Source organism: Stenella coeruleoalba, assembly GCF_951394435.1.
Source record: "Stenella coeruleoalba genome assembly, chromosome: 1".
In the NCBI taxonomy this organism is placed as follows: Eukaryota; Metazoa; Chordata; class Mammalia; order Artiodactyla; family Delphinidae; genus Stenella; species Stenella coeruleoalba.
The window spans coordinates 38,264,969-38,290,602 of NC_137169.1; the positions used below are offsets into that span (position 1 = coordinate 38,264,969).

A 25,634-nucleotide genomic window follows, 5' to 3' on the forward strand; every position below is an offset into this window, starting at 1 on the left:
GAACCATCTGATTCTGACTAGGCCTGGAAATCTAACTATCAGTTATATGAAGCACTGGGAATAGAGGAACAAGTGAAATGACACTGGGGATGAAATCAGCAAAATCCAGAATGAGGAAAATTCTATAGGTTAGATTCTCAATAAATAAATAGCAAGGAAACAAAAGAGATGAGGGGACACCTATTAGTTAAAAGTGACCATATGGAATATTACTCAGCAATAAAAACAAATCAACTATTGATATTTGTAACAACTTGAATGGTTTCAAGGGCATTATGCTGAGTGAAAAAATTCAACCTTAAAAGGTAATATACTATATGATTTCATTTATATAAATTCTCAAAATAACAAAATGATAGTGATGGAGAGCAGATCAGTGGTTGCCAGAAGTTAGAGTTGGCAAGGTGCATGCAACTCTAAAGACATAGCACATAAACCATAATGGAAAAGACTATGAAAAAGAACATATATACATATATATATGTGTATATATATATGTGGATCACCTTGCTGTACAGTAGAAATTAACACAACATTGTAAATCAACTATACTTCAATAAAATAAATTTTAAAAAAAAGATCGCACAGAGGACTTTGTGGGTGACAGTTCTGTATCCTGACAGTTCTGTATCCTGACAAACCTATGCATGTGATAAAATTTCATAGACTTACATACAAAAGGAGAAAAATGAAAAATGAGTACATACAAAAACTGGTAAAATCCAAATAAAGTCTGTAGTTTTAATAGTATTGTACTGGGCTTCCCTGGTGGCGCAGTGGTTGAGAATCCACCTGCTAATGCAGGGGACATGGGTTCGAGCCCTGGTCCGAGAGGATCCCACATGCCGCGGAGCAACTGGGCCCGTCTTGAGCCTGTGCTCCGCAACAAGAGAGGCCGCGACAGTGAGAGGCCCGCGCACCGCGATGAAGAGTGGCCCCCCCTCGCCGCAACTAGAGAAAGCCCTCGCACAGAAACGAAGACCCAACACAGCCAAAAATAAAGAAAGAAATAAAGAAAGAAATAAAAGAGTGCCTCGTGAATAAGGCAAGTCAGAGAAGCCTAAGGAAATTGAGCAGAGGTCACTCACTAGTGAGGCGAAATTCAAAAAAAAAAAATAGTATTGTACTGATGCCAATTTCCTGGTTTTGATAATTCTACTATGGTTATGTAAGGCTATCATTGGAGGAGGCTGGGTAAAGGGTACACAGGAATTCTGTATCATTTTTGCAACTTTTATGTGAGTCTAAAATTGTTAAAAAATGAATTTTAAAAAACTGACTTAAAAGACTATCCAGTTGCAAGGTATGGATCTTATTTGGATCCTGATTTGAACAAACCAACTGTAAAAAGAAAAGTTATAGGACTAACAGATACACACTACTATATGTGAAATAGATAAACAGCAGGGACCTACTGTATAGCACAGGGAACTATATTCAATATCTTCTAATAACCTCTAATGGAAAAGAAACTGAAAAAAATACATATATATATATATATATATCTCAATCATTTTGCTGTACATCAGAAACTAGCACAGCATGGTAAATCAACTATACTTAAATTTTTTTAAAAACCACCAAAAATTAGGAACACTATTAATAAAATTCATCATTTATAGATCTAGGGTGAAAACCAAATTATCTCCATATGTACTGGAAAAACATTTGACAAAATCAACACTTGATTTTTTTTTTTTTTTTTTTTTTGCGGCACGCGGGCCTCTCCCTGTTGTGGCCTCTCCTGTTACGGAGCACAGGCTCCGGACGCACAGGCTCAGTGGCCATGGCTCACGGGCCCAGCCTCTCCGCGGCATGTGGGATCTTCCCGGTCCTGGGCACGAACCCGTGTCTCCTGCATCGGCAGGCGGACTCTCAACCACTGTGCCACCAGGGAAGCCCAACACTTGATTTTTAAAAGTAACTCTATAAGATAGAAATCAAGGGCATTTTTCCTAATGTGATAAAATATATGTTTTTCAGAGCCAAATGGAGTAGTTATGGTACTAATATTTATTTTTTTAAGAACTGCTAATTGTTAAGCGGTAATTCAAGAATCATTTCTACTAAAGTCACAAACAAGATGAGGATGCCCACGTCTATTATTTAACATTATATTGGAGGTAATAGCCAATGCAATTAGGTAAGAGAAAGACATCAGAAGTGTAAAAATGGAAAAGAAGGAAAATGCTATTATTTGCAGACAGTACGGTTGTCTCCCTAGAAAACACAGGAAGTCAACTAAAAATTTACTATAAACAATAAGAGAACTCAGTAAGGTAGCAGAGTACAAAAATATACATAAATAAATAGATTTCATATATTCAAACTACAGCTAGCTAGAAAATATAATGGAAAAAGAAAGTCCCACTTACAATGGCAACAAAAAATGATAAAATAACTAATAATAAATCTAACAAGAGATGCAAACCTATATGAAAAAACTTTAACACTGATGGATACAAAATAAGCTGAGCAAATGGAAAGATATGCATTCTCAGATAGAAACACTGTCATTATTAAAGATGTTGGGACTTCCCTTGTGGCGCAGTAAAGAGGCCGCCTGCCAATTCAGGGGGCACTGGTTCGAGCCCTGGTCCAGGAAGATCCCACATGCTGCGAGCAACTCAGCCTGTGCACCACAACTATGGAGCCTGCACTCTAGAGCCCAAGCTCCACAACTACTGAAGTCCACGTGCCTAGAGCCCGTGCTCTGCAACAAGAGAAGCCACCGCAATGAGAAACCCGCGCACTGCAAGGAAGAGTAGCTCCCGCTCGCAACTAGAGAAAGCCCGCTCACAGCAACGAAGACCCAACGCGGCCAAAAAAATTAATTAATTAAAAAAAAAGATGTTGATTTTCCCCTAAATTAATGAATAAATTTAATCTGATTTCAATAAAAATTCCTATCATGTTAAAAAAAGTTATGAGACAATTGTGGAAATTTGAATATGACTGCACTTTTGATAGTATTAAGGAATTATTGTTATTTATTTTAGGAATTTTTAAAAAGTACTTGTCTTTTAGAAATATAAATGGAAGTATATATGGATGAAACAATATGATATCCAGGATTTGGAGGAAAAGTGGGTGGGGATATAAATGAAACCAGATTGTCATGTGTTGAAATTTTTAAATGTTGGATCATAGGGACCTGGTTTCATGCTATTATTGGCTCAATGTTTGAACATTTCAACAATAAAGTGTTTAAAAAAGGAACTACACTAAGGGCAGATTTCTGGGCCTCTTCTCATAAAGATTTTGTTTCAGTGTCTCTGGGGTGAGCCCATGAATCTGCCATTTAGCAAGCTCCCCAGTGGTGTTTATATAGAAGACTAAGGTTTGAGAACCTCTATTATGGACTGAATGCTTTTGTCCCCCCAGTTTCATATGTTGAAACCTAACCCCCACTGTGATGGTATTTGGAGATGAAGCCTTTGGGAGGTGATCAGGCTATGAGGGTAGGGCCCTCAGGAATGGGATTAGTGCCCATATAAAAGAGACTGGGAATCCCCTTCCCCCTTCTACCATGTGAGGACACAGTGAGATGACAGCTGTTTATGAACCAGGAAGGAGGTCCTCACCAGACACTGAATCTGTGGATGCCTTCATCTTGGACTCCTCAGCCTCCAGAACTATGAAAAATACATTTCTGTTGTTTATAAGCCACCACATCTATGGTATTCTGTTATAGCAGCCTGATGGACTAAGATAACCTCTTGCCGTTCCCCATATACTATTGGTACTTGTGGGGTGGGGTAAAAATGGGAGACTTCCAAGAGGGCTAGGGTGATGTCTTCTAATAATAAAAGTGGTAAATTAGTATAGTTTTAACATCTTACAGAGGCAGCATGGTGGGGTGGAAACAGTATATCTATTTCATTCATTTGTTCATTCATTCATTTATTCCCTAAGTATTTACTGAGGGCTCATTAGATGGCAGGCACTGTTCTGGGGCCAGGTGCAGATATTGCCCTTGCTTTGTAGGTGATGACAAAGCCTCAGTCTTCTGAGGAACTTCCACTAGGCCCAGGTGTCCCACTTCATAGCTCATAAGACTGAGGCTGCAGAAGATGCTAAGTAAGCAGCAGGTCAGAGAGGGGGTGGTTCTTAAAGGGGAAGGGTCCTTGGCTATCACTCAGTCTAATCTCAACAGAGTACATGAGAAAACTGAGGAGCAGGGAGCAAAAGGGATCAGCCCACAGATAAATACTGATGATGACAGACATTCTCTGAACCGTCTCTACACATGTGCTGGAGATGCATTTTGTCTTTTCTTCCTCTCATCAACCCTGGGAAGGAGGGAGATTTGTCTTTCTGTAGCTGTTAAGTTGTCCTTCCCTCCAGAGGGAGGGATGGAGGGGCATGAAAGAGAGAAAGACAATCCCCTTAAGGGGGAAGAACGCCTTGGACATGTTAGGATGACACCCCAAACTCTGCCCTGCAGTTCTCTTTGGGAGAACGCCTAGGTGCCTTTGTGGCTTCATTTCCTGGAAATGGGAAAACTGTGTCCCCCACATCCAGGAAGCAGCAATTCAGGCAGTGGGCGGGAACTACTTCTTGGTGGAGACCCACACTGCACTCCGTGGAGTCTGGATTCCATGGCAAGTACAGCCTGTGACTTCCTGAAGTTGTTATCCAGCTGGTCATGGGCTGCATTTGGGCCTTTTTCAAGAAGCATCTGTAGGAGCACAGCATTGCCCAAGGCTAAGAGAACTAAGGGCGTGTGCTTTTCTCTTCCAGGAAGTCTTCCTGCCTTATGCCAGCTGCCTGGAACCAACCCTCCTCAGGGGGGAGCCCTTGGCACAGAAAGTTCTTAGTGCTTTGCAGAAATGCTCCTTGCTTAAGCCCATGAGATTATTGTCTTCCCTTTGGATTGTAAACCCTTAAAAGTGGGTTCTTATTTCTTTTACCTTCTCCCCTGGAACACTGTAGCAATAACTAACTGTTGTATGGGATTTTCTGGTTCACAAAGTGCTTTCATCACTCCAGACGTTTTTGAGTCCTGCAACAACCATGGGTGGTGAGTATTGGCAGCAAAAGGTGAAATGACTTGGCCAAGGGGTACAGCCTGAAAGTGGCAGAGCTGGGACTCAAACCCACGCCTCCCAACTCCATTCATGGTCCACCCCCTTGCCCAACATTGCCTGAGCGCTTAGCAGATGTAGTCACATGACCCACCCTGTAGGTTAGGGAAAGGAGAACAAATTTGAAAGGGGGTAGGCACTTTTCTAAAAGTGTTCTGGGAAAGTAGATGAATGCAGACATGTGTACCTGGATCCATGTTAATGCAATTAACAGCATTAAGATCATCAACCATCCTCAGTAACCTTGACACCACCTTAGATTTCTTGCTTACTCTTTGATACCCTGGCGAAATCTGCTGGGACAGGTCATACTCCATACAGATAGCACCCAAGAAAGTACGTCACTTAGTGTGAGCCGAGGGTAGAAAAGGAGAAGGAGATAGGGAGGAGACCAAGTACAGAGAGAAGGGGTTCAGGAGACAGAAGGCTACTGGAGGGTCACTTGGCTTCTAGGGTGGAGGGTCGCCTGCCTCTGGGAATGAGGCACGTGGTAGATAACCTCTGAGATACCCAGAGCTTCCCTGACCGTGAGAGCAATTCCTTCTCCACCGGGACACCCAGAGGACACAGTGCAGGCTGCTGTCTCTGAGAAAAAGTGAGAAGGGCGAGAAAGTTCCAGCCAATCAATCCCAGCTCCAGTGGGGTGTGAGTCTCCCAGCTGAGCTTTGTAGCTGAGTTTCCATCCATTCTCCATCATTGCTGCCTGCCCAGCTCTCCGTACATCATCCGCCTCTGCTCCCTCACCACAGGCGAGAGCAAATGCACATACGATGGATGGAGAGCTTCAGCCTACACAGGCAACACACAATTCTCCATGCAGCTACAGGGGCCAGGCACAATAACCCAGTACAACAGATAATCCAGCATTGGGCTCCAGGGGTCATGGGCCTGGGGAATTCTCAGCTCTCACAACTGAACGAGGAAGCTATCTGGACTCCAAGGGTCAGAAGGCCTCTGCTTTCCTCTGTCGTCCCTCAAGGTCCTCACCCAAGACATGCTAGGAACAGCTAGCGTCTCCCCAGAAATTGTCCCTAGAAGCAGACAATAATCAAATCCTTATTTTTCAGATATCTTCCACTTGTGTTGCCTGGGACGAAAGTGCAGAGAAAATTTGCAACAAAAGGATAGAAGGAATGTTGCTACCAATACCCTGTGTGATGTAGGGGAAGTCATTTCACCTGGTTTGGGGTCTTTTTCCTCAGCTATAAAATCACTAATTTTTGCAGGGGTTCCCAAACCAGGCTGAGCCTCAGAATTACCTAGAGATTTTTAAAAAAATTGTTTTCCAGACCAAAAGAATCCATATTTCAGTGGTGGGGCCCAAGAATCAACATCTTTGGCAAGTTCTTCAGGTGTTTCTGATGCCCAACCAGGTGGGTAAATTACAGGCTTTGGTCTCTTTAAGCTGTAAACTGTTATGTGCAGTGAGTCGACAAGGAATTAAGTAAGTAGCAGTCTGTAATCAGGAGTAACTTGGTCTGATAAGCCAAATTATCTGGCAGGCCCTGCACCTTGGCCTGGAACTTCAAGTGCCACCTGGCTCCTGACCCAGATGTCAGCTCCCGGGCTCTGAGTCCTGAATCCACGCCTCCCTTTCTTTGTCCAGGTATGGGCACTGGGTCCAGCCAGCTGGTGGTTAAGGAGAGAGAAATAGTGGTCACTCCAACCTGTATGCTCTGGTCTGGGCTTAACCCAGCCTTCCCCTCCTTGCTCCCGCCCGCCAGCTTGTGAATCCAGCCTTGAGATTCCCCAATTCCTAATGTCATGCTCTCTGGCATGATTACTATTGCTCAAGCCTCTTTAAATTCTTGGAAGAGAATTTCTGAAAATGGCAAATACAGTGCAGGAAAAATAGCACAACAGAAACTTGTGTTCTAGAAGTAGAAGATCTATGTTCCAGAAGCAGAAGTTCCCACCTCGTCTATATAGGAGACGTGTGCCTTGAAAAGGTAAAGAACTTAATCTAACAGCTACTACTCTGTACTTGTATTATGTGTGAAGTATAGAGCTAAGTACTCTACATGTATCATTTAATTATTTTCTTAACTTTTGAGATAGGAACATTAATTTTTAAATTTACAGGTGAGAATACAAAGGCTCAGAGAAGACTTCCCTGGTGGCGCAGTGCTTAAGAATCCGCCTGCCAATGCAGGGGACACGGGTTTGAGCCCTGGTCCGGGAAGATCCCACATGCCTCAGAGCAACTAAGCCCGTGCGCCACAACTACTGAGCCTGCACTCTAGAGCCCGTGTGCCACAACTACTGAAGCCCATGCGCCTAGAGCCCATGCTCTGCAACAAGAGAAGCCACCGCAATGAGAAGCCCCTGCATTGCAACAAAGAGTAGTCCCTGCTCTCCACAACTAGAGAAAGCCTGCACGCAGCAATGAAGACCAAACACAGCCAATAAATTAATTAATTAATTTTTTAAAAAAAGGCTCAGAGAGATTGAGTAATTTGTCCAAAGGCAGAGCTGAGATTCTAATTTAGTCCTTACTCTTAACATCTACGATGCTGTCTCCCCAGTGTCCTCATTTGTAAGATGGGAGTAATGTTATCCTCATAGTATTGTTGAAAAACATCAAATGGAAGAAACTTAGGTAGTGGAAGCAAATACCTCAGTCTGTTGGAAATCATACACCAAGTGAGACTCAGGAAAACACCTCTGTGCTTCCTCTTCTCCCCTGCAAAATCAGTGTCAAAATATAAGATCTGTCAGCTTCTTCCCACCTGACCAGAGGCAGAGCCAAAATGCGAAAATAAATGTAGACTGAAGAAATAAGAATGCAAGGTGAGGATTCATGCCAAATCATGAGTGTCGGAACAATAACAACAAAAGTGATCTGGGGGGCTTCCCTGGTGGCGCAGTGGTTGAGAGTCTGCCTGCCGGTGCAGGGGACACGGGTTCGTGCCCCGGTCCGGGGAGATCCCACATGCCACGGAGCGGCTGGGCCCGTGAGCCACGGCCGCTGAGCCTGCGCATCCGGAGCCTGTGCTCCGCAACGGGAGAGGCCACAACAGTGAGAGGCCCGTGTACCGCCAAAAAAAAAAAAAAAAAAAATAGTGATCTGGGGATCACAATGGACCAAAAGTCAAACATGACCCAGTAGTGATGCTTCAAACCAAGGCAATGATTTTTGTGTGTGTGTGTGGGGGGAGGGGGTGGAGTAAGTGAAACACTTGAGGGGACACCTCTGATTACCTCTGATTACTGCCATGGCAGGTGTAGAAGAGCACCAAGGAAAAGCGAGTATCACATCTGTAGGGAGGGACATGGGTTCCCGGCAACAGGCAAGGTTCAAGTCAAGATGTGATGGGAATGCTGGGCTGAAACCAGTCAGATGAAATGATATAGGGATAAGTGTAGAGACCCAAAAGTCAAGAGTTCCAGGTAGGAAAAGCCATGTTTGACAGCAGATCCTGGGAAGACAGCTGAGGGTGGAAGTGGGGACGAGGTTGAGGGGAGGGCACGGTGGAGAGGTGACTTCAGAGTGGGCCAGGCCAACTTCCAAAGGACTTCCATCCTAAATCCACTCTGGTCACCCCACAGGATTATCTCTGGCTTAACTCCAGGCCCCAACGGTGAAGCAGACTCTGGTGAGTCTGTCCAGAAGCATGGGCTGGGGTTTTGGGTCATATAAGGAAAGACAGAAGGTTGCTCCATTTGCTGAAAAGACTCCAAGGCAACTTGAGAGCTATCTTCACACATCAGCAGGAGATGCTGTGGGGTAGAAAAGCCAACAGACTTTTCTGGGAGGCTCCAGTTATGTGGGGCAGAACAAAGCCCAGTGAGGGGAGGGAGAGATGGTTAGATTTCAGTGCATGGTGGGGACAAACTCGCAATCACTCAGAGCTGTCTCTGCAGGGCCCAGGTCAGCCAGCAGGGTAGAGAGCTTGCAGTCCCTGGAAGTTTTCGAACAGTTGCCCAATGGCTTGGAGATGCTGTAGGCAGGGCTGCTGTGGTGGGTGGGAGGTTAAACTTGACAAGGTTTTCTTCAGTCTTTCTTGGAAACGGTTTCTTCAAATGACAGCTTATGGGAAGCCCAGTACAAAAACAAAAACAAAAACAAAAACCTTGCTTCTCTCTGGGTGAGCTGGGGATAAGGACCAGGCTACCAGGATCCCCACCTCGAGGAACTGTTGGGATGTTCTTGAAGTACAGTTGAAAGGTAGTTACTAGATAGCGTATGAGATCTTTTTAATGCTAAGCCCTGGTAAGCCAAGACAGGAGCTTGAACGTGCCAGGCTGGTAAAAATAATTGTTTTGCTCCCCAAGTTTGTTCGCTGTCTCAGTTCCTTTTGCTTACAAACCCTGGACCAGCTGCCTCCTCTGATGGCTCCTCGGCTTTGTTTTCACATGCAGCCTCTGCAGTAAGAACAAGCGAAATGGCCACTGCCTGGGGCTGGCCTGGGGCATAATCGCGATGGGTTTGCCAAGGCTGGGTCTCATTGTACGAGGGATGTTTGCGGACACAGGTGGTCTGAGCTGAGCAGTCATCCAAGAGGAATTTATTCAACAGTCACTAGTATCTTCTCTCTCTGTGCTGGGCTTCATGCTGGACCCTGGGAATACAATGTCCAGTAAGATATGATCTGTGTCTCTGAGGAGTGTCCAGTCTCTGGGAGAGACAGCCTTGTAAAGGCAGAGCACAAAATGCTGGGGACGCTCAGGGGAGTACACACCAGGTGGGGACAGCGTAGAGGGGGTTAAGTGCCAGGGAAGGCTCTGGGAGAGATGTTTCAGTGGAGCTTTGAAAGACAAGTAAGAATTAACTTGATGAAGGGGGAAAAGCTGGCAAAGTCTATGCTAAGATCAGAGCAGAGGGAAGAACAGCAGAGTGTATTTGGGGAACTGCCGGTCATCCGGACTGGCTGGAGCTAAGGGAGTCAGAGGGGCCTAGCAATAGATGCGCCTGGAGAAGTCACCAGAGACCAGTTCTTAAAGCTCTTGTGAGCTGATCCAAAGGGACTTTGTTCTGAAAGCTCTAGGCAGCTTGGGAGGATTCGTAAGTCGTATGAACTGATTTTTGTTGTGGCTCTTGCAGTTCCTGAGGCCCAGAGGGCTCAGCAGTAGCCCTGTGAATTTGAGGGATGAGCCTGCTCAGTGGGCGTTACCAATGATACCATTAAGTCTGGAGCACGGCCTTCTATTCCTGGCTTGGTTCCTGAAGCAGCGACCTTCAAGTCATCTCTTGCCTTTTCGTGCACCAAGTCCCTCCTTTAGCAGAATAGGGATAAACATGCTGCCACCACCCTGCCACATTAAGAGAACTGCCAAGACCAAAATGTTCCACGTGGTATGAAACAGAGCACAAAAAGGTCCTCCTTTAGGTAGAACATGATGGCTCTTGAAAGAAAGTTTGGATGAATCACAAATGTATAATGAGTGCATTCTGTTCTTAAGTTGTTGGCAGGATAACTGGCACACCTGTTTCTCAGAGCAAGGGCTTGTTCAAGAGACACCCATGACTTCTTAAGGCCTGAGCTGGCTATTGGAACGGGTTTGGGGTGATTGGGAAGCTGCCCTCTTTTCTGAGCTGGAGGTGGGGGAAGGCAGGGGGTGCAAGGAGAGCAGCAGCACATCCCACCAACCAGCAGGTTTCTGCTGATCTCATTGGGTGGTTAAAAGGACTGAGACGATCCGAGTAAAGGGCTCAGCACCATGCCTGGCTCATGGTAAGCCCCCAATAATAGATGTTAGTGGTATTGTTAACGTGTATATATTTTGAGACCAACTCTGAACTCAGAGCGCCTCCTGTCTCTTGGATGGAATATATATTCTTTGAGATTTTAATATCATCTACCCTCTATTCCCTGTTAAGCCATGGGTGCTTCAGGGCAGGTACCATGGTCTAGCAAGACATGCATTCCCCACAGCACCCAGTAGTGTTCTCTAACCCTCCTTGCCCCTCTTCTGAGATGGCACTGGTCAGTTTGCCTTGTAGTGTAGTTAGTATTCATGTCAGTGTCTTGCCTCACTGAACTCTGAGCTCATCAACGCTGGACTGAACATTTAAATCTGTGCCCAGAGACAAGCGTGCTTAGCTTGGCCCTGCTTCAAGGCCTCAGCACTTGCTGATCTCCTTACCTGGTACTTTCCCCAGCTCCAGCATCAGCTGTAACCTCTGCAGAGATGGTGCTCCTGACCATTGAGTTATTGCCTTCACTCCACATTCTATCATATTTTAAAATTTTCAGTATTTGAAATAATCTTGTTGGTTTATTCATTTGTCTTCTCCACAAGAATATAAGCTCCATGAGAACAGGGGCCTTAGTTGTCCCTTCATTGCTGTATTCCCCAGTTTCCTATAATTGTGCTTGGCATATAATAGGTGCTCCATAAATATTAATGAATGCTGAATTGATTCTAAATTAAATGGCTGGGGGAGTGGGCCTTTGTACCTCTTCTCCAAGACTGAACAACAGGTCAGTATTGCAGAGATTGCAAAAAACAGAGCATGTGGCTCCTGCTTCCCAACTGCTTGGGGAAGAAAGAAACAGCAGTATAAACATCATCAGAACAAGACAAGGCAAACTCTTACCAGGCGCTAGATGTGAGGCACAGAATCAGAGGCAAGAGACACAGGTGGTGGCTGGAACACAGCTTGAGCGCAGGGACCATCGTACTCACTCCACTATGTCAGCACCTAACTCAGAGGTTGTAGAGGAAGTGCTCTGTGAGCGACTATTGAATTGCACTGAGCAGACAGCCCACCAAAGAAGTGCAGGAGGTTAGCTGAGATACAGAGAATCTGTGTTTAACTTGCTATCTTCCTACTCAGTTAAGTTTTCGACCTGTGTGTGTCAAGAGAGCCTCTTAATTTCAAACTATTTAAATATAAGCATATACAGAACAAGATAATGTTTTGGCTAAAATCCATGTCATTTATTTATTTAACAAAAACCTGAGTATCTTCTCTGTTCCAGACCATGTCCTTGGTGCTGAGAATGGAGATAAACCCTGGCCCTCAAGGAGCTCACATCTGGGGGAAAGATACGTACATGAGTAAATATAATGTAGCGTATGCCGAGGGGACCCCTACGGGAGGCAAAGAGCAGAGGGACCGGATTCTACGGTTCATGTCCACAGGAACGAGAGACCTGGCTAACGGGTATTTTTTGTGAAGAACAGATAAGGTAGTGGTCCTCAGAGTGTGGCTGGCTAATTATCTACATCAGAATCATCTGGAGCACATATTAAAATGCAGATTCCCAGCACTTCAGCAGGTTGGGCTTTGGGACCTGGGAGTCTGCATTCTAAAGTGCTCTAGGTAATTCCACTGCAAATTAAAGTTTGAGAACCCGTTTGCTTATAAAACTGGAATGAAGAATGATCTGCACATCTGAAATGCTCATTTGTGTTGGCCTTTGGTGAGAGGCAGGGCAAGAAGGGAGGAAGAGGGGAGATGACATTTATTAAGCTCTATATAGTCTCTATATAAGTTAATTTAATTCTCACAATAATTCTGTGAGGTAGATATTATTACTCTCATTTTACAGATAAAGAAACAGAATTAGAGAGCTTAAATAATTTGTTCAACATTTGGAGCTAATGAATCCCAACACTGAACCTAGATTCACTTAACTGTAAAGTCTGTCCACTTTCTGTAACACCATGTTGTACCAGGGGACTGAGTAATGTAACAATTTTCTTTTAGTTCTTTGCCAGATCTTGCTAGGTAAATATAAAGAACAGCCAGATGGTACTCTGATCATGTCCGAAGTAACTGGCCATGGATACATACTTCTCTGGCGAGTGGGGGACTCAGGGCAAAGCTGGGAGGAACAATAAAATGAGCAGCCAGTTCTGGCTTCTTTCCCCATCATTTTCTCACCTTCTGGTGGAGGTGTTATGAAAGGTACTATGGCTAAAGCCTGGGTCCATCTGGAGGGAAAAGGAAACATATCCATGAAAGTAACTCCACCTGATAGCAGAGATTCCTGGGACTCCAAACATCCAGACTCAAGTTTCTCAAAAAAGTTAACTGTCAGGAACAGAGGCCTGAACTTGCATTAGGAAACAGCTCAACCTTAAGAGAAACTGAAAGACCAGCAACTTTTCCAGGTTAAACAAACACTATCTCTTTCTACACACAGACTCAGAAGTACAGCAAAATAAACACAGCTCAGAAAATAATGGGAAGTCCAACCCCCCATTTTATAAGCCCAACTTATAAAAAGTCTCCTGTAATAGAGAAAACACACACACAAACTGCAAATCCTGGTTAAATTCCCACTCACTATATTGTGTCATTCGCCAGACCATAGGCAGGAGCAGCGAAGTGGAGCATGTTAGATGAAGAAAAGGAAAGGTGTTATAATAGAGGCAGCTGACAATACTGGGGGCGGGACACGCTCCGGGGCCTCGAGTTCAGAAGGCAGGTGTGTAACCGCCACCGGCTTCTACCGCTGAGCTTGGAGCCACAACAGTGGCACTACTAACCAAACCTGAGTTTCCTGGGCTGGAGAGCTTCTTTCTTATTTCTGGCATTTCAAGCAACTGCTGAGTCCAAAGATGAGTTTTGATGAAATCAGCCCACAGTACTGACGCTATGGATAGAACACAGCTTAGATTTCACTATTTAGTGTAACAAAGATTATAAGCCAGACTTTATTTTATTGCTACATTTTCCCCACACCCATTATGGGTACATTTGCTTCCACCTACCTTTTCTGTAATACTGGCATGGTTTAGAGTTGTTAAAAAAAAAAAAAAAGCCAGTCTGGATTCATCCTCTCTTTACAAAAGTGTTGATTTATTTATACTGCACTTGATTCAGCCCCTCCAAATACACAGCTCCCAACAGGCAGAGTTAGAGAAGCAGGCACCACAAACCATAGTTTAAAAATATGCAGGCAGCAGGCACTGTACCCGTTTAACTATAACTGAAAGCTGCTGATACTTCAAACCAGCTACACTAAAGCCATCTCTGGGGGCATCTAGACGGAGTCTTAATCCTGATGGCAATATCTGGGTGTTCTAGAGTCTAACAGGATACCTGGGTTATGCCTTTGGCCAGCCAAGTGGGAAGAGTACGTAGAGCCCACATCTAACTACAGCAGGTCTTCAAGCTTATTATCCTGTCACAGTTTATAAAGATGAGGAACTAATCATTTGGGAGCTGTGCAGTCAAAATGTCCAGAAAACAAATATACTATTACAGTGTGTAAAATCAAGTCAACCATCTTGATCCTTGGCTGTCTCTGGTCATGACCTCAAACACTTAAAAAGGAAACCTCAAGTATGCTGGGAGATAATGATCAGAACGCTTGGGTACCTTGGTTCCTGACTGTCAAGTAACAGGGCTCACCGCCATGTTACTTCTTGCAATAAGCATACAGGGCAACTCCTTAGAGACTGCTCATTATCGATGCTAAGCTCCTGAGAGGTCAGGGGGTGGGCAGGCTCAGGACTATCCAGGGCTGAGCAAACTCTGTAAACCAGCCTTACAGCTCTAGGTCTTATCCTGGTTCTGAGAACATTTCAGTTCTGCTCCAAGTCCGCTTTGTTCCAATTCAGCGATGACAGACATATATTTGAACTCGTTTGGTCTGAAGTTAAAGGTCTCCACTAACCCGTAGGTCTCTTTTCGATCAGTGGCATAGAAGAGCTGAACTTGGTTGGCAATGCACTGTGCCTCAGCAACATTCTGAAAGGTAAAAAGAACAGTCAGGTCCTTTCCAGCACAGGGCCATGAAGCTCTGTGTCTAAGTCCTATGGCAGTTGGGGGCCCTCATCCAGGAGTCACTGCTTGCAGAAAGCTTCCCTGACATCCCAAGTCTTGGTGAGGTGCCCCTTTTCTGTGTATTCAAATTACCCTACACGTCCCTCTAACATAGTATGCATCATACTGTATTGTATCTGTCCTTTTTTTCCTCTTTTCTTTTTTGTCCGTCTTCCTTTGTGTGAATTTCTCAAAGTATGTGCTTCTTTTACATCCTGTACCCAGTGAAATCTGGTGAATGTTTGCTAACAAATTAATGCATATGTTAAAAATTTCCCTCTTCATTCAGTTCTTTAGTAAATGTTTAGTTTATCTCAAGGGGGAAAAAAATAGCAATAGTTACCCAGCTCCAAGAACCAGTTTGTGAGTTACTACTAAGTTCTTGACTAACCAGACATACTTTGAAATAAAACCTGTTCCTCATACCACCTCAGTCAAAAAAGTAGTGCCAAAGCCAGCTGTAGTTTTACAATTCGTCCATAAAGTCTATGACACAATGTTTTTTTCTTTTTTCTTTTTGACTGTGCTGCGTGGCTTGTGGGATCTTAGTTCCCTGACCAGGGACTGAACCCAGGCCCTCGGCAGTGAAAGTGCGGAGCCCTAACAACTGGACTGCCAGGGGATTCTCTATGACACTCTTTCTTCCCTGTGATGGAGCCTCGTTTCTCTTTCCTTGAGTGTTGGCTATACGTAGTGACTTGCTTCTAACGAATAGACTAAAGTGGAATGATGAAAAATGACTTCTGCTATTCAGTCACAGAAGACATTGCAGGTTCTGTCTTGCTACCTCTCTTGAATCACTTGCTTTGGGGAAAGTCAGTTGCCATATCATGAGGACATTCAAGTAGCCTACGGAAAAGCCAGTGTGGCAAGGAAATGAGGCCTCCTGCCAACAGCCATGCAAGTGGGGTCAGAGGTGGATCGTCAAGCCCAATCAGCCTTCAAATGACTGTTGTCCTTGCCAACATCTTGACAGCAACTTCATGAGAGACTGAGCCAGAGCCACCCAGACATGCTGCTCCTGAACTCCTGACACACAGAAACTGTGAGGCGATAGATATTTGTTGTTTTAAGCCACTAAGTTTTGGAGTAGTAATTTGTTATGCAGTCATTTCTAACTAATCCACCCGCAAAGCCCCAGGGAAAAGAAGGGGCCACCTTCTCTAAAGCTCAGTAGCAGGGAAATGGTGACCAGACCACTCTGTGTAACAGAAGTGGGATCAGGACACAGGCTACACTCTTGAAACCTTACAAGAGAGTTACTTCAAAAACTCTTACTTTTGTTTCCTATACATTCTCTGGTGCCAGCTGATCAGAGGCACTTATTCATGATTACAATGTTCACACAGCCAAAACGCAACCCCAAGCGATAATGGAAAATTCCTACTAAAACTGTCAGAAGTGTGCTATGCGTAGCTACAGTGATGAAAAGAGGTTTATAAATACCACAGCCTGCTTCACCTCCATTCCCTCCTATGGGCCTTGCAGGTCATTTCTCATAAGCAGGCACTGATCTCTGAGACTGGATCTTCAATCAAAAGCCATTTTCCAAAATGCTGGCTATTTCAAATTAATAGAATTTTAGAGCTGGAAGGGGCCTTAGAGATCACCCAGTCCTCATTTAATGGACCAGGAAACCAAAGCAGATGAGGGTCAGGGATAGACCCAAGGTCATATGGCTAACAAGTGGCAGACCAAGGACCAGACCTCTGGACTCCCAGGCTGGTACTCCCTCCACTTCACCCTGATAGTATTTCTGGTGGGGCAAATAATTAAGACTGATCAAGGTCGATAACTCTACTTCATCATTTTTACCTTTCTTATATTCAAACATGCCTCAAGAACAAACCATCTCTAAAGCAAGTGCATAATCTGAGGCAGATACCACCACTCTCTGAGGCCCTAAACTGTAGGGCCTGTGAGTCAACTTTTATTTGAGGCTTAGGATGGTGGAGGTAAGGGTAATTTCAGTTGTGTACATTCTAGAACAGTGCTGCTCAAACTGCAGAGTCCTAGGTGGAGGTGCCTCTGGTCCCTTCACCTCTCTTTCAGCTGCTATATCCTAGGGTTTTACATAATAAGATTCTGTGTGGATAAAGGGCTCTGACCACTAGTTTGAAGACCATTAGAATGGTGGGTAGAGAGTTAAGATATGGAGATATGTGCAAATGTCTCTCATGGAGGATTATGGAAAGCTCCCCTGCACCCCAACCCCTGCCCACTTATTCACCCCCTGCCTTTTATTCTCTCAACATGAAACAGTAGTCTCTTCCCTTTCCAAGACCCAAGAAGATAAACATATTAATTCCCTATGTTGCTCAACAAGGAGGTTTATTAACAAACCTGATTCCTCCCTCTCTTTCAATCTTAATAGCTACAATCAAATTACCAAGTCTTGCCCATTTTATTCCCTATATATTTCTGGAGACATTCTCTCTCCTCCATCCCTACTACCACTGCTCTAGTTTAGGTCTTTACTACTTCTTGCCCAGACTATTGCAACTGCATTTTAAATGATCACACTGACCAGGCTAGAACTAAAAAATATTTAGGAAGCAAATACTTAAGGTTAATGGTCTTAAAATCCAACTCTTTATGGGTCAACCCCCATTCAAAACCCTTTAATGATCTTTTTGTGCCCACAGGATAAAGCTGATCCTTTAAACACAACCCACCAAACCTCCTTTTTTAATATACCAGTGACAGCAAACTGTTTGTAATACCCCAAGTCATTTTATGCCTCCTAGCATTTATGTATTCTATTTCCACCACCTGGAACATTCCCCTCCCCCTCCCCACTTTACCCTGCTAAACTCCTGCTAATCTTTGAGGTTCAGCTCAGGTGTCATCTCTAGGAAGGCTTCTTCCTCCTTCTGGGCCAGGAACGCTCCCCCTGCCCCCTCCCCCAATGCTGTGCATGTCTCTCTCCTAGCACTTACTACATTCCAATGAAATCATCTGTTAACACACATGTGGACACAAATAAGGCTTTCTAATACTATACTAAATTTTCATCATTAAAGTTAATCAGTTCAGAAGAAACCTCTAGTTTCCAGGTATTTCTATTCATTTGCTTTACTGTATTTGGAAACACTATGCCTAAACTGCAAACTCATGCATGAGTGTGCAGGGGATCATATATTTATATTACATTTCTAGGTTTCCCATCTCTGAATCGTGTATCTCTACACTAAATTCTAACATGTCTAATTCTGTACTACATTAGAAACTCACAGTCAAGTTGACTTATACAAGGCAAAGGTGTGTTGTCTGGTATGATGTTAAATATAAGGCTAGGAAGCAAATTTTAATAATTATGGGTCTGAGACTACTAGGGTGAGGGGGTATAAATGCTAAAACAGAAAGGGTCTCCTCTGACCTCTAGAGTCCACTTCTAATACAGTTAGATATTATGCTTTGCTGAAGATCAGAAAATGCAGTGTAATCTCTATGTCACTCACTCCTGTGGTCAAATTTTAAACTTTATCATGATTGATAACTATATCCCCTCCAAATCTCAATTTGAAACATCCGTACTTTGTCTACTATTTCCTATATTTAACACTCACTCCCAAATTAAAAAATCCTTTAACTCAAGTAGGACTCGCAGTTCTGTCTCTAACCTTCCTCATGTTTCCACTTCCCTCTTTATCCAACTTGCACTCCATTGTCAATAATTACAATCATTCCTTTGCATTCACTTTTAAATTCCTGGTCCCTATCTTGCTTCATTACATCACTTGGCTAAACCATAACCCTAGTTAAATCCAACTCTCGGTCCTCCCTCTCTGTGCTTGTACCCGCACACCCATTCTCTCTTCCATTTTCCTAGATCACACGTCAACAAACACTTTCTGGAAAGGGAGACACTGTTAATATTTTAGGCTCTACGGCCCTACAGTCTCTGTTGCAGCTACTCAACTCTGTTGTAGAGGTAAAGCAGCCATAGATAACATGTAAATGATAAACATGGCTGTGTTCCAATAAAATTTTATCTACAGACACTGAAATTTGAATTTCATATACTTTTCACAGGCCATGAAATATTATTCTTTTTTAGTTGTTTGTTTCCTCAACTACTTAAAGATGTAGAACACATTCTCAACTCATGGGCCTGTCCTAGACAACAATTTCACACTTTCTCTTTTCCACCCAAAAGTCCAACACCTATTCTTCCATCCTCACTCTCAGCTGACGATCTTTCTTTTCACTAAGCAATCTGAAGAGAACTTCTTACAAGCTACCACCACCTCTATTCATTTAACTGTATTTGTGTCATTATATCCTGGCTTCTCTCCTGTTGTTACGTTTCTGGCAAAGATCAACCCCTCATTCCCAAGACTCACCCCACTCAAAAACACCACTTCAACAACTCTCCAGCCTCCTTCTTGTCCATTATCAATATTTCCCTCTCTACTGGATCTTTCCATCAGCCTATACATATAATGTTATTTCTCTCATTTAAAACAAAACCAAAAAAACACTCTCATCCCCACTTCTTCCCCTATTCTCTCCTTCCCTTCTCAAAAACATCCCTTGAAAGATGTGTTTATGCTTACTCTTTCTCTTCCCATTCTTTCTTAAATGTACTCCAATCATGCTTCTGTCCTACCACTCCTTTGAAACTGCCCTTATAAAGGTCCCCAATGACTTCCATGTTGTGAAATCTAGTAAATTCTCAGTCCTCATCTCATTTGCCCTACCAGCAAGTGAGATTTGGCTAGTTGAGCACCCTTGTTCCTTGAAACATTTTATCTTAGCTTCCAGGGGCTTCTACCATCTTAGTTTTCCTCCTGTCTCACTGACTCTTCCTTTTTAATCTTCTTTGCTGATGCTTCCTCATCACTCCAGGGCTCAGTTCTTAGACCTCTTCTCCTTTCTACCTTAATTAACTTCCTTGGTGATTTCATTCAGTCTCATGGCTTTAAATAACAACCTGTATGCTGACTACTCTCATTTTTCTCTCTCTAGCTTGGACCTCTCCCCTGAACTCCAAGCTCATGTATCTAACTGCCTACTACTTGGATATCTAACAGGCGTCTCAGATTTAACGTGTTGAAAACTGAGCTCCTGATCTTCCTCCCAAACCTCTTCCGCCTGCAGTCTTGTCTGTCTCAGTTAATGGCAACTCCATTCTTCTGGGTAGGATTTTGGGTGACTTCCAGTTGAGTGTGATGGGTAGAAGGAAGAATGGGAGAAATGGGACTGAACAGTTACAGGAATAACAGACAAGGAAGGAGAGTCTCAATTATGTCCTAGACTTGGGACTTACTGCTACTATGAGATACTAGCTGAGTAGCATAACTTTTCCCTTTCTTGTATGCAGCTGATTAAGAGACAGAGGAAAAATAAGTGGGTGTTGTAAAAAAGAACCTCAGGAGGAAGAGGCACTAACGTGCCCACTGTCTTGAGGACATCCTGAACTTAAACCCTGCCAGATAAATGAGACTGAAATGAGCAAGGACTAGACGAACAGGCTGAACAGTAATCATAAAACTGCTCCTGGCCCTGGATATGTAAAGAACAAACACAACAGACATCATTACCTACGGGCATATGGTCAATGCTCTATCCCAGCAAATGGGAAAAGGGGGAAGGAAATTCACTATGTACGATGAATGCTGTACATGTGAACAGTGTGGAGGAAGATAAAAGATTAAGAACTATTCTAGACTTTGAACTCTTCCCTACATTTAAGAAGCCAATTTACTTGTCCATAGTCTCTTGCCTGAAACCCCTAGGGCCAGATGTGTCTTGGAGGCAGAATTACTGGATTTTAGAAAGGTAACAAGTGCAGATACCATATAACTGTATCTGAATACCTTCAGGGTCACCAGGTAAATCCAAAAAGGTAAAAGTTGATTCTTACCAGGAACGTGGAATCCATTTCTGCTGTCATCAGCACTATGCCCTTTTCTTCCTTAAGTTCAGGGTAGTGATACAAAATCAGCTGGCTGGCTGCAGCTTCCCCTCGGGTCTGTAAGGAGGAACACTTAATCAAGGCTCAGGAAGGTGCCACCACAACAAAACTGCGACTTCACAGCAACAGAGAGTCTGGAGGGAATTCTGGCTCTTAACAGCCCCTTGGGTGGCTGGTGAGTCGGAGGACTGGCACGTGGCGGTGGCCAGGTCTGCCAAGGCACATCGAAACTGACAGCTTGCACAGTGTTATTTGTGTCTTCAATTGAAAAAGGTTTGGCTTTTCTCCCGGAAAATGTTTACAGTAGGCAGTGAATCCTTCATCACGGCCATATATTTAAAAACAAAACGGCACAAGCAGCTACCAGATCAAGTCCTAAATAAAGCAATATGCCTGTGTAATTGCCGCCTTTATGGACTAGTGCATTTCACAGTTGAAATCTACTCCCCTTGGCTGGCTCTGAGGACTGAGCTCTTTTAAGCTGTAGCAAACAGCTGGAGAGTTTGCACATGGGCCAGATTTGTAATGTGCAGTTTTAAAATATAATCTGGGTGGGAGGAAGGGGGGAAAGAAGAATGGGAACATCATAATTTCATGAAGAAGGGACAGGGCAGTGGTGACTAGACCTCACTCCAGACTAGGAAGAGAGGCTAGGTTCAAAGCCTAAGCCCTCACATAGTATAGAAGGAAACAACTATACATTCAACAGATCTCTGGGTTTCATCTTTAAAATTTCAGCAAAAGTCCTTTTAATTATCAATACCTAATTATTGCTAGTGTACTCTTAATAATAGTTCAGCCTCAGTTCTCTCGAACGTACTTCAAATACACATCATTTTGGTCATAATTATGTTTCTGGATCTTTTTCCTATACTTGTATATGAGCTTCACGAAGGCAGTCCTAGCGTAGTTTCCAACACAACAGCATAATGGTTAAGTTCATAGACTTTGGAGTCCATAACCTGGAGTCAAGCAACCCCAGCTCTACCACTTACCAGCACTGTGAACTACCTTCTCTGAGCCCACTATTTTTTTTTTCTTTTCTTTCTACTTTTTTTTTTAAAAAAAAACAAACACAATATAATTTTTGGATACAATCACAAGGGCTACAGTCATGAGCAAATTCTCATTCTGTTTTGTGCTCCCTTTACCCCAACTTCAAAGCGATTATAATACATTCTTGTTTTTGCCAGATTCAGCCTCCAAATATAGAATGTCAATCCTAGTGATGATCTTATTTAAAATACTTTTATTTTAAAAGCTTCAAATGCTTTGGATCAAACTTCTTAATCTAATACTTGGGAGTAAAACAAAGAAAAAGGAAGGAGGGAAGCAAACAAAACGACATCTGTGAAATGAAAACTATGCATCTAGCACCTCAGAAAGTGCTGACCTGGTCAATAAAACACATGTAAGACAAAGCGCCTACCTTAAGGTTATGAAGATAACCATCACCACTCACCCATGTTTGGTAAGTGAGGCACATGCAGTAAATGTTATAGACGTATGGGGAAGAGAGCAGAGAGCCAGCAATAGTCAGAGAACGTGTTTTGGGATCTTTTCAATTTCTAGGTAGTGAGCGGGGCCTAAAAAGCTAGCCCAACAAAGTATGACAATTCATCAGTGCTACAGCAAATCCTGCTGGTAGTTAGTACATATTATGCGTCCTCAAGCCTCAGCAAGGGCTCATAATAACACAGAGGGGTAGGCCTCCTTCATCTAGGGGCTGAGCACAGGCCACCTACCTGAATATTTATAAGTGCAGTGAAATGGAGTTCAGTACCTGTCCACTGCCCGACAAAGAACTCATAACCTTCCCTTCTTGGCAGTGCACAAAGAAACTGTGGGAAACAAATACATGAGGAGACAGATGAATAAATAAAATCATTTGCTCTATGTCCAACCACCTGTGTCATTCACTCCATTTCTTCAAAGTTTGGGTTTTAAAACTTTTTTTAAATTATGAAATTCATATGTATGTGATAATGTAACAAACACTCATGCACTTCCCAACCCACCTAAGAAAGAAGGCATTAGCGATCCAATTGAAGCTCTCTCTGTAAACCCATTCTAATTCCATTCCAGTATAACAGGTAAACTGCATTTGGTGTCTGTCATTCCCTTTCAGGTTTTTATACTTTTAATGTATAGGTATACATCCATAAACAAGAAATAGTACTGTTTGCATGTTTAAAAACTTAAATCGTATCAAACTATACGTATACTTTTTTTTAACATCTTTATTGGAGCATAATTGCTTTACAATGGTTATATGTATACTTTTGCAACTCGCTTTTTTTTACTTCACATCATACTTCTGAGATTTACTCATGTTGATAAGTATAACTTCTAATTCATTATTTTCACTGTTATATGGAATTTGACTACAGAAATTTACCACAATTTTATCTATCCTTCTTTTGATGAACTTTTGGGTCTTTTTCAATTTCTAAACTTTCTAATGCTGCTGCATTAATTTTTGTCACAATTATTGTAATCACTTCATATTCTACTATCTGAGGCTGATACTGAAGCATGTCTCTAAACACCAAGAAATAATTAGTTTTATGCTCAAGATGAATTGGGGAGGAGTGGTGAAGAGAATGGTGGCAGAACAAAACAAAGTATAATCAGTCCAATATGCATTAGTCATGGAATTGTCTCCTTACTGCTAACCACCAAGGCTCTGTTTTATTATTATTACATGAGATAACCTCAGTGCCTAATGGGTAAACATTTTTTTTAAAGCTTTATTAAGGTATACTTGAACTATAAGTTGCATATATTTAAAGCGTACAATTAGAATCGTTGTGACATATGTATACGGTGAAACCATTACCACAACCAAAGCAATGAACATATCTATCATCTCTAAAAATTCCTTTGTAATTCATATCTCCCTCTCTCCCACTGCTCTTAAGCAGCTACTGACTTGGTTTCTGTCACTACTGGTCAGTCTTCATTTTCTAGAATTTCATATAAATGAAACCACAGAATCTATACTTCTTTTTGGTCTGGCTTCTTTCACTCAGCACAATTGTTTTGTGATCTATCCATGTTGGTGCATATATCAATAGTTCATTCCTTCTTATTGCTGAATCTTACTCCATTATATATGTATTGTATATGATGTATATGTACACACACACACAATTTCTTTATTCTTTCACCTGTGATAGAGTTGGGTATCTTCAGTATTTGGTTATTACAAATAAAGTTGCTATGAACACTTGTATACACGTCATTGAACGGACATATGCTTTCAGTTCCCTTGGGAAAATATCTAGGAGTAGAATGGCTGGGTCTTATGGCAGGTATATGCTTAACTTTTAAAGAAACTGCCAGACTCTTTTCTAAAGTGGTTGTACCATTTTACATTATTACCAGCAATATATTAGAGTTCCAGCTGTCCCATATCCTCACCAACACTTGGGATGGTCAATCTTTTTAATTTTAGTCATCTTAGTGGTATCTCACTGTGGTTTTAATTTGCATTCCCATTATGACAAATGATGTTGAACATCTTATAACTTCCATTGCACTTCATTGGTGAATTGTCTGACTCTTTTGCTCATTTTTAAATTGGGTTGCTTGTCCTCTTATAAAGTTGTAAGAGTTTTTAGTATATTCTATATACAAGTCACTTGTCAATATATGTTTGCAACTATTTTCTCCCAGTCCGTGGCTTACCTTTTCATTTTCACAACAATGTCTTTTGAAAAGTAGAAATTAAAAAATTTTTTTATTGTGGTAAAATAGACATAACAGTTACCATTTTAACCATTTAAAGTGCACAATTCAGTGGCATTAAGTACATTCACAATGCTGTGAAACCTTCACCACCATCCATCTCCAGAACTTTTTCCATCTTCCCAAACTGAAACTCCATACCCGTTAAAGAGTAACTCCCCGCCCTGCTTTCCGCTCATCCCCTGGCAACCACTGTCCTTCTTTCTGTATGTGAATCTATTCTAGGTACCTCATATAAGTGGAATCATACAGTAGTTGTCCTTTTGTGACTGGCTTATTTCACTTAGCATGATGTCTTTAAGGTTCATGAATGTTGCAGCATGTGTCAGAATTTCCTTCCTTTATAAGGCTGAGTAATGTTCTACTGCATGTATGTATCACATTTTATTTAACCATTCATCTATCAGTGGACACTTGTGTTGCTTCTACCCTTTGGCTACTGTGACTAATGCTGTTATGAACATGGGTATACAAAGAGAAAATTTTAATTTTGATGAAATCTCATTTATTGATTTTTCTTTTATGGTTTTGTGCTTTTTGTGAGGTATCGATACTTAAATCTCTGCCAAGCCCAGGTCACTAAGATTCAATCTAAGATTTTTTTTTCTAGATCATTTTTTTTTTTTGGCGGTACGTGGGCCTCTCACTGTTGTGGCCTCTCCTGTTGCGGAGCACAGGCTCCGGACGCGCAGGCTCAGAGGCCATGGCTCACGGGCCCAGCCTGTTCGCGGCATGTGGGATTTTCCCGGACCGGGGCATGAACCCGTGTCCCCCGCATCGGCAGGCGGACTCTCAACCACTGTGCCACCAGGGAAGCCCTTTTTCTAGATCTTGAGTTAATTTTTGGATACTGTGTGAGGTAAGAGTAGAGGTTCATTTTTTTGCGTATGGATACTCAAATTGTTTTGCACAATTTGTTGGACATGTGTTGAAAAGATTATCCTTTCTCTGTTTAATTACCTTGGCACCTTTGCTGAAAAACAACTGACCATGCATACGCTGGTTTACTTCTGAATTCTCTATTTTGTTCCACTGATCTATTTGTCTGTCTTTATGCTGCTACCACACTGTCTTCACTACTGTAGCTTTATGAAAACATAGTCTTGAAATCAGGTAATGTAAGTTCTCTAAATTTGTTCTTCTTTTTCAAAAT

General features: G+C 42.6%; 1 protein-coding gene across 1 annotated transcript in view; it reads right to left on the reverse strand.

Annotated features, from left to right (window-relative positions):
* Nucleotides 1-11,580: 11,580 nt before the first annotated feature.
* The window catches only part of ATPAF1 (ATP synthase mitochondrial F1 complex assembly factor 1), a 28,530-nt gene continuing 14,476 nt past the window's right edge, over nucleotides 11,581-25,634 (reverse strand). The window contains exons 7-9 of the mRNA XM_079932307.1: nucleotides 22,477-22,572; nucleotides 20,681-20,788; nucleotides 11,581-14,736 (exon numbers count right to left, since the gene is read on the reverse strand). Of these exons, the coding sequence (XP_079788433.1) occupies nucleotides 14,542-14,736; nucleotides 20,681-20,788; nucleotides 22,477-22,572 (399 nt within the window). The 3' untranslated portion in view covers nucleotides 11,581-14,541. The remainder of the gene's footprint in view (nucleotides 14,737-20,680; nucleotides 20,789-22,476; nucleotides 22,573-25,634) is intronic.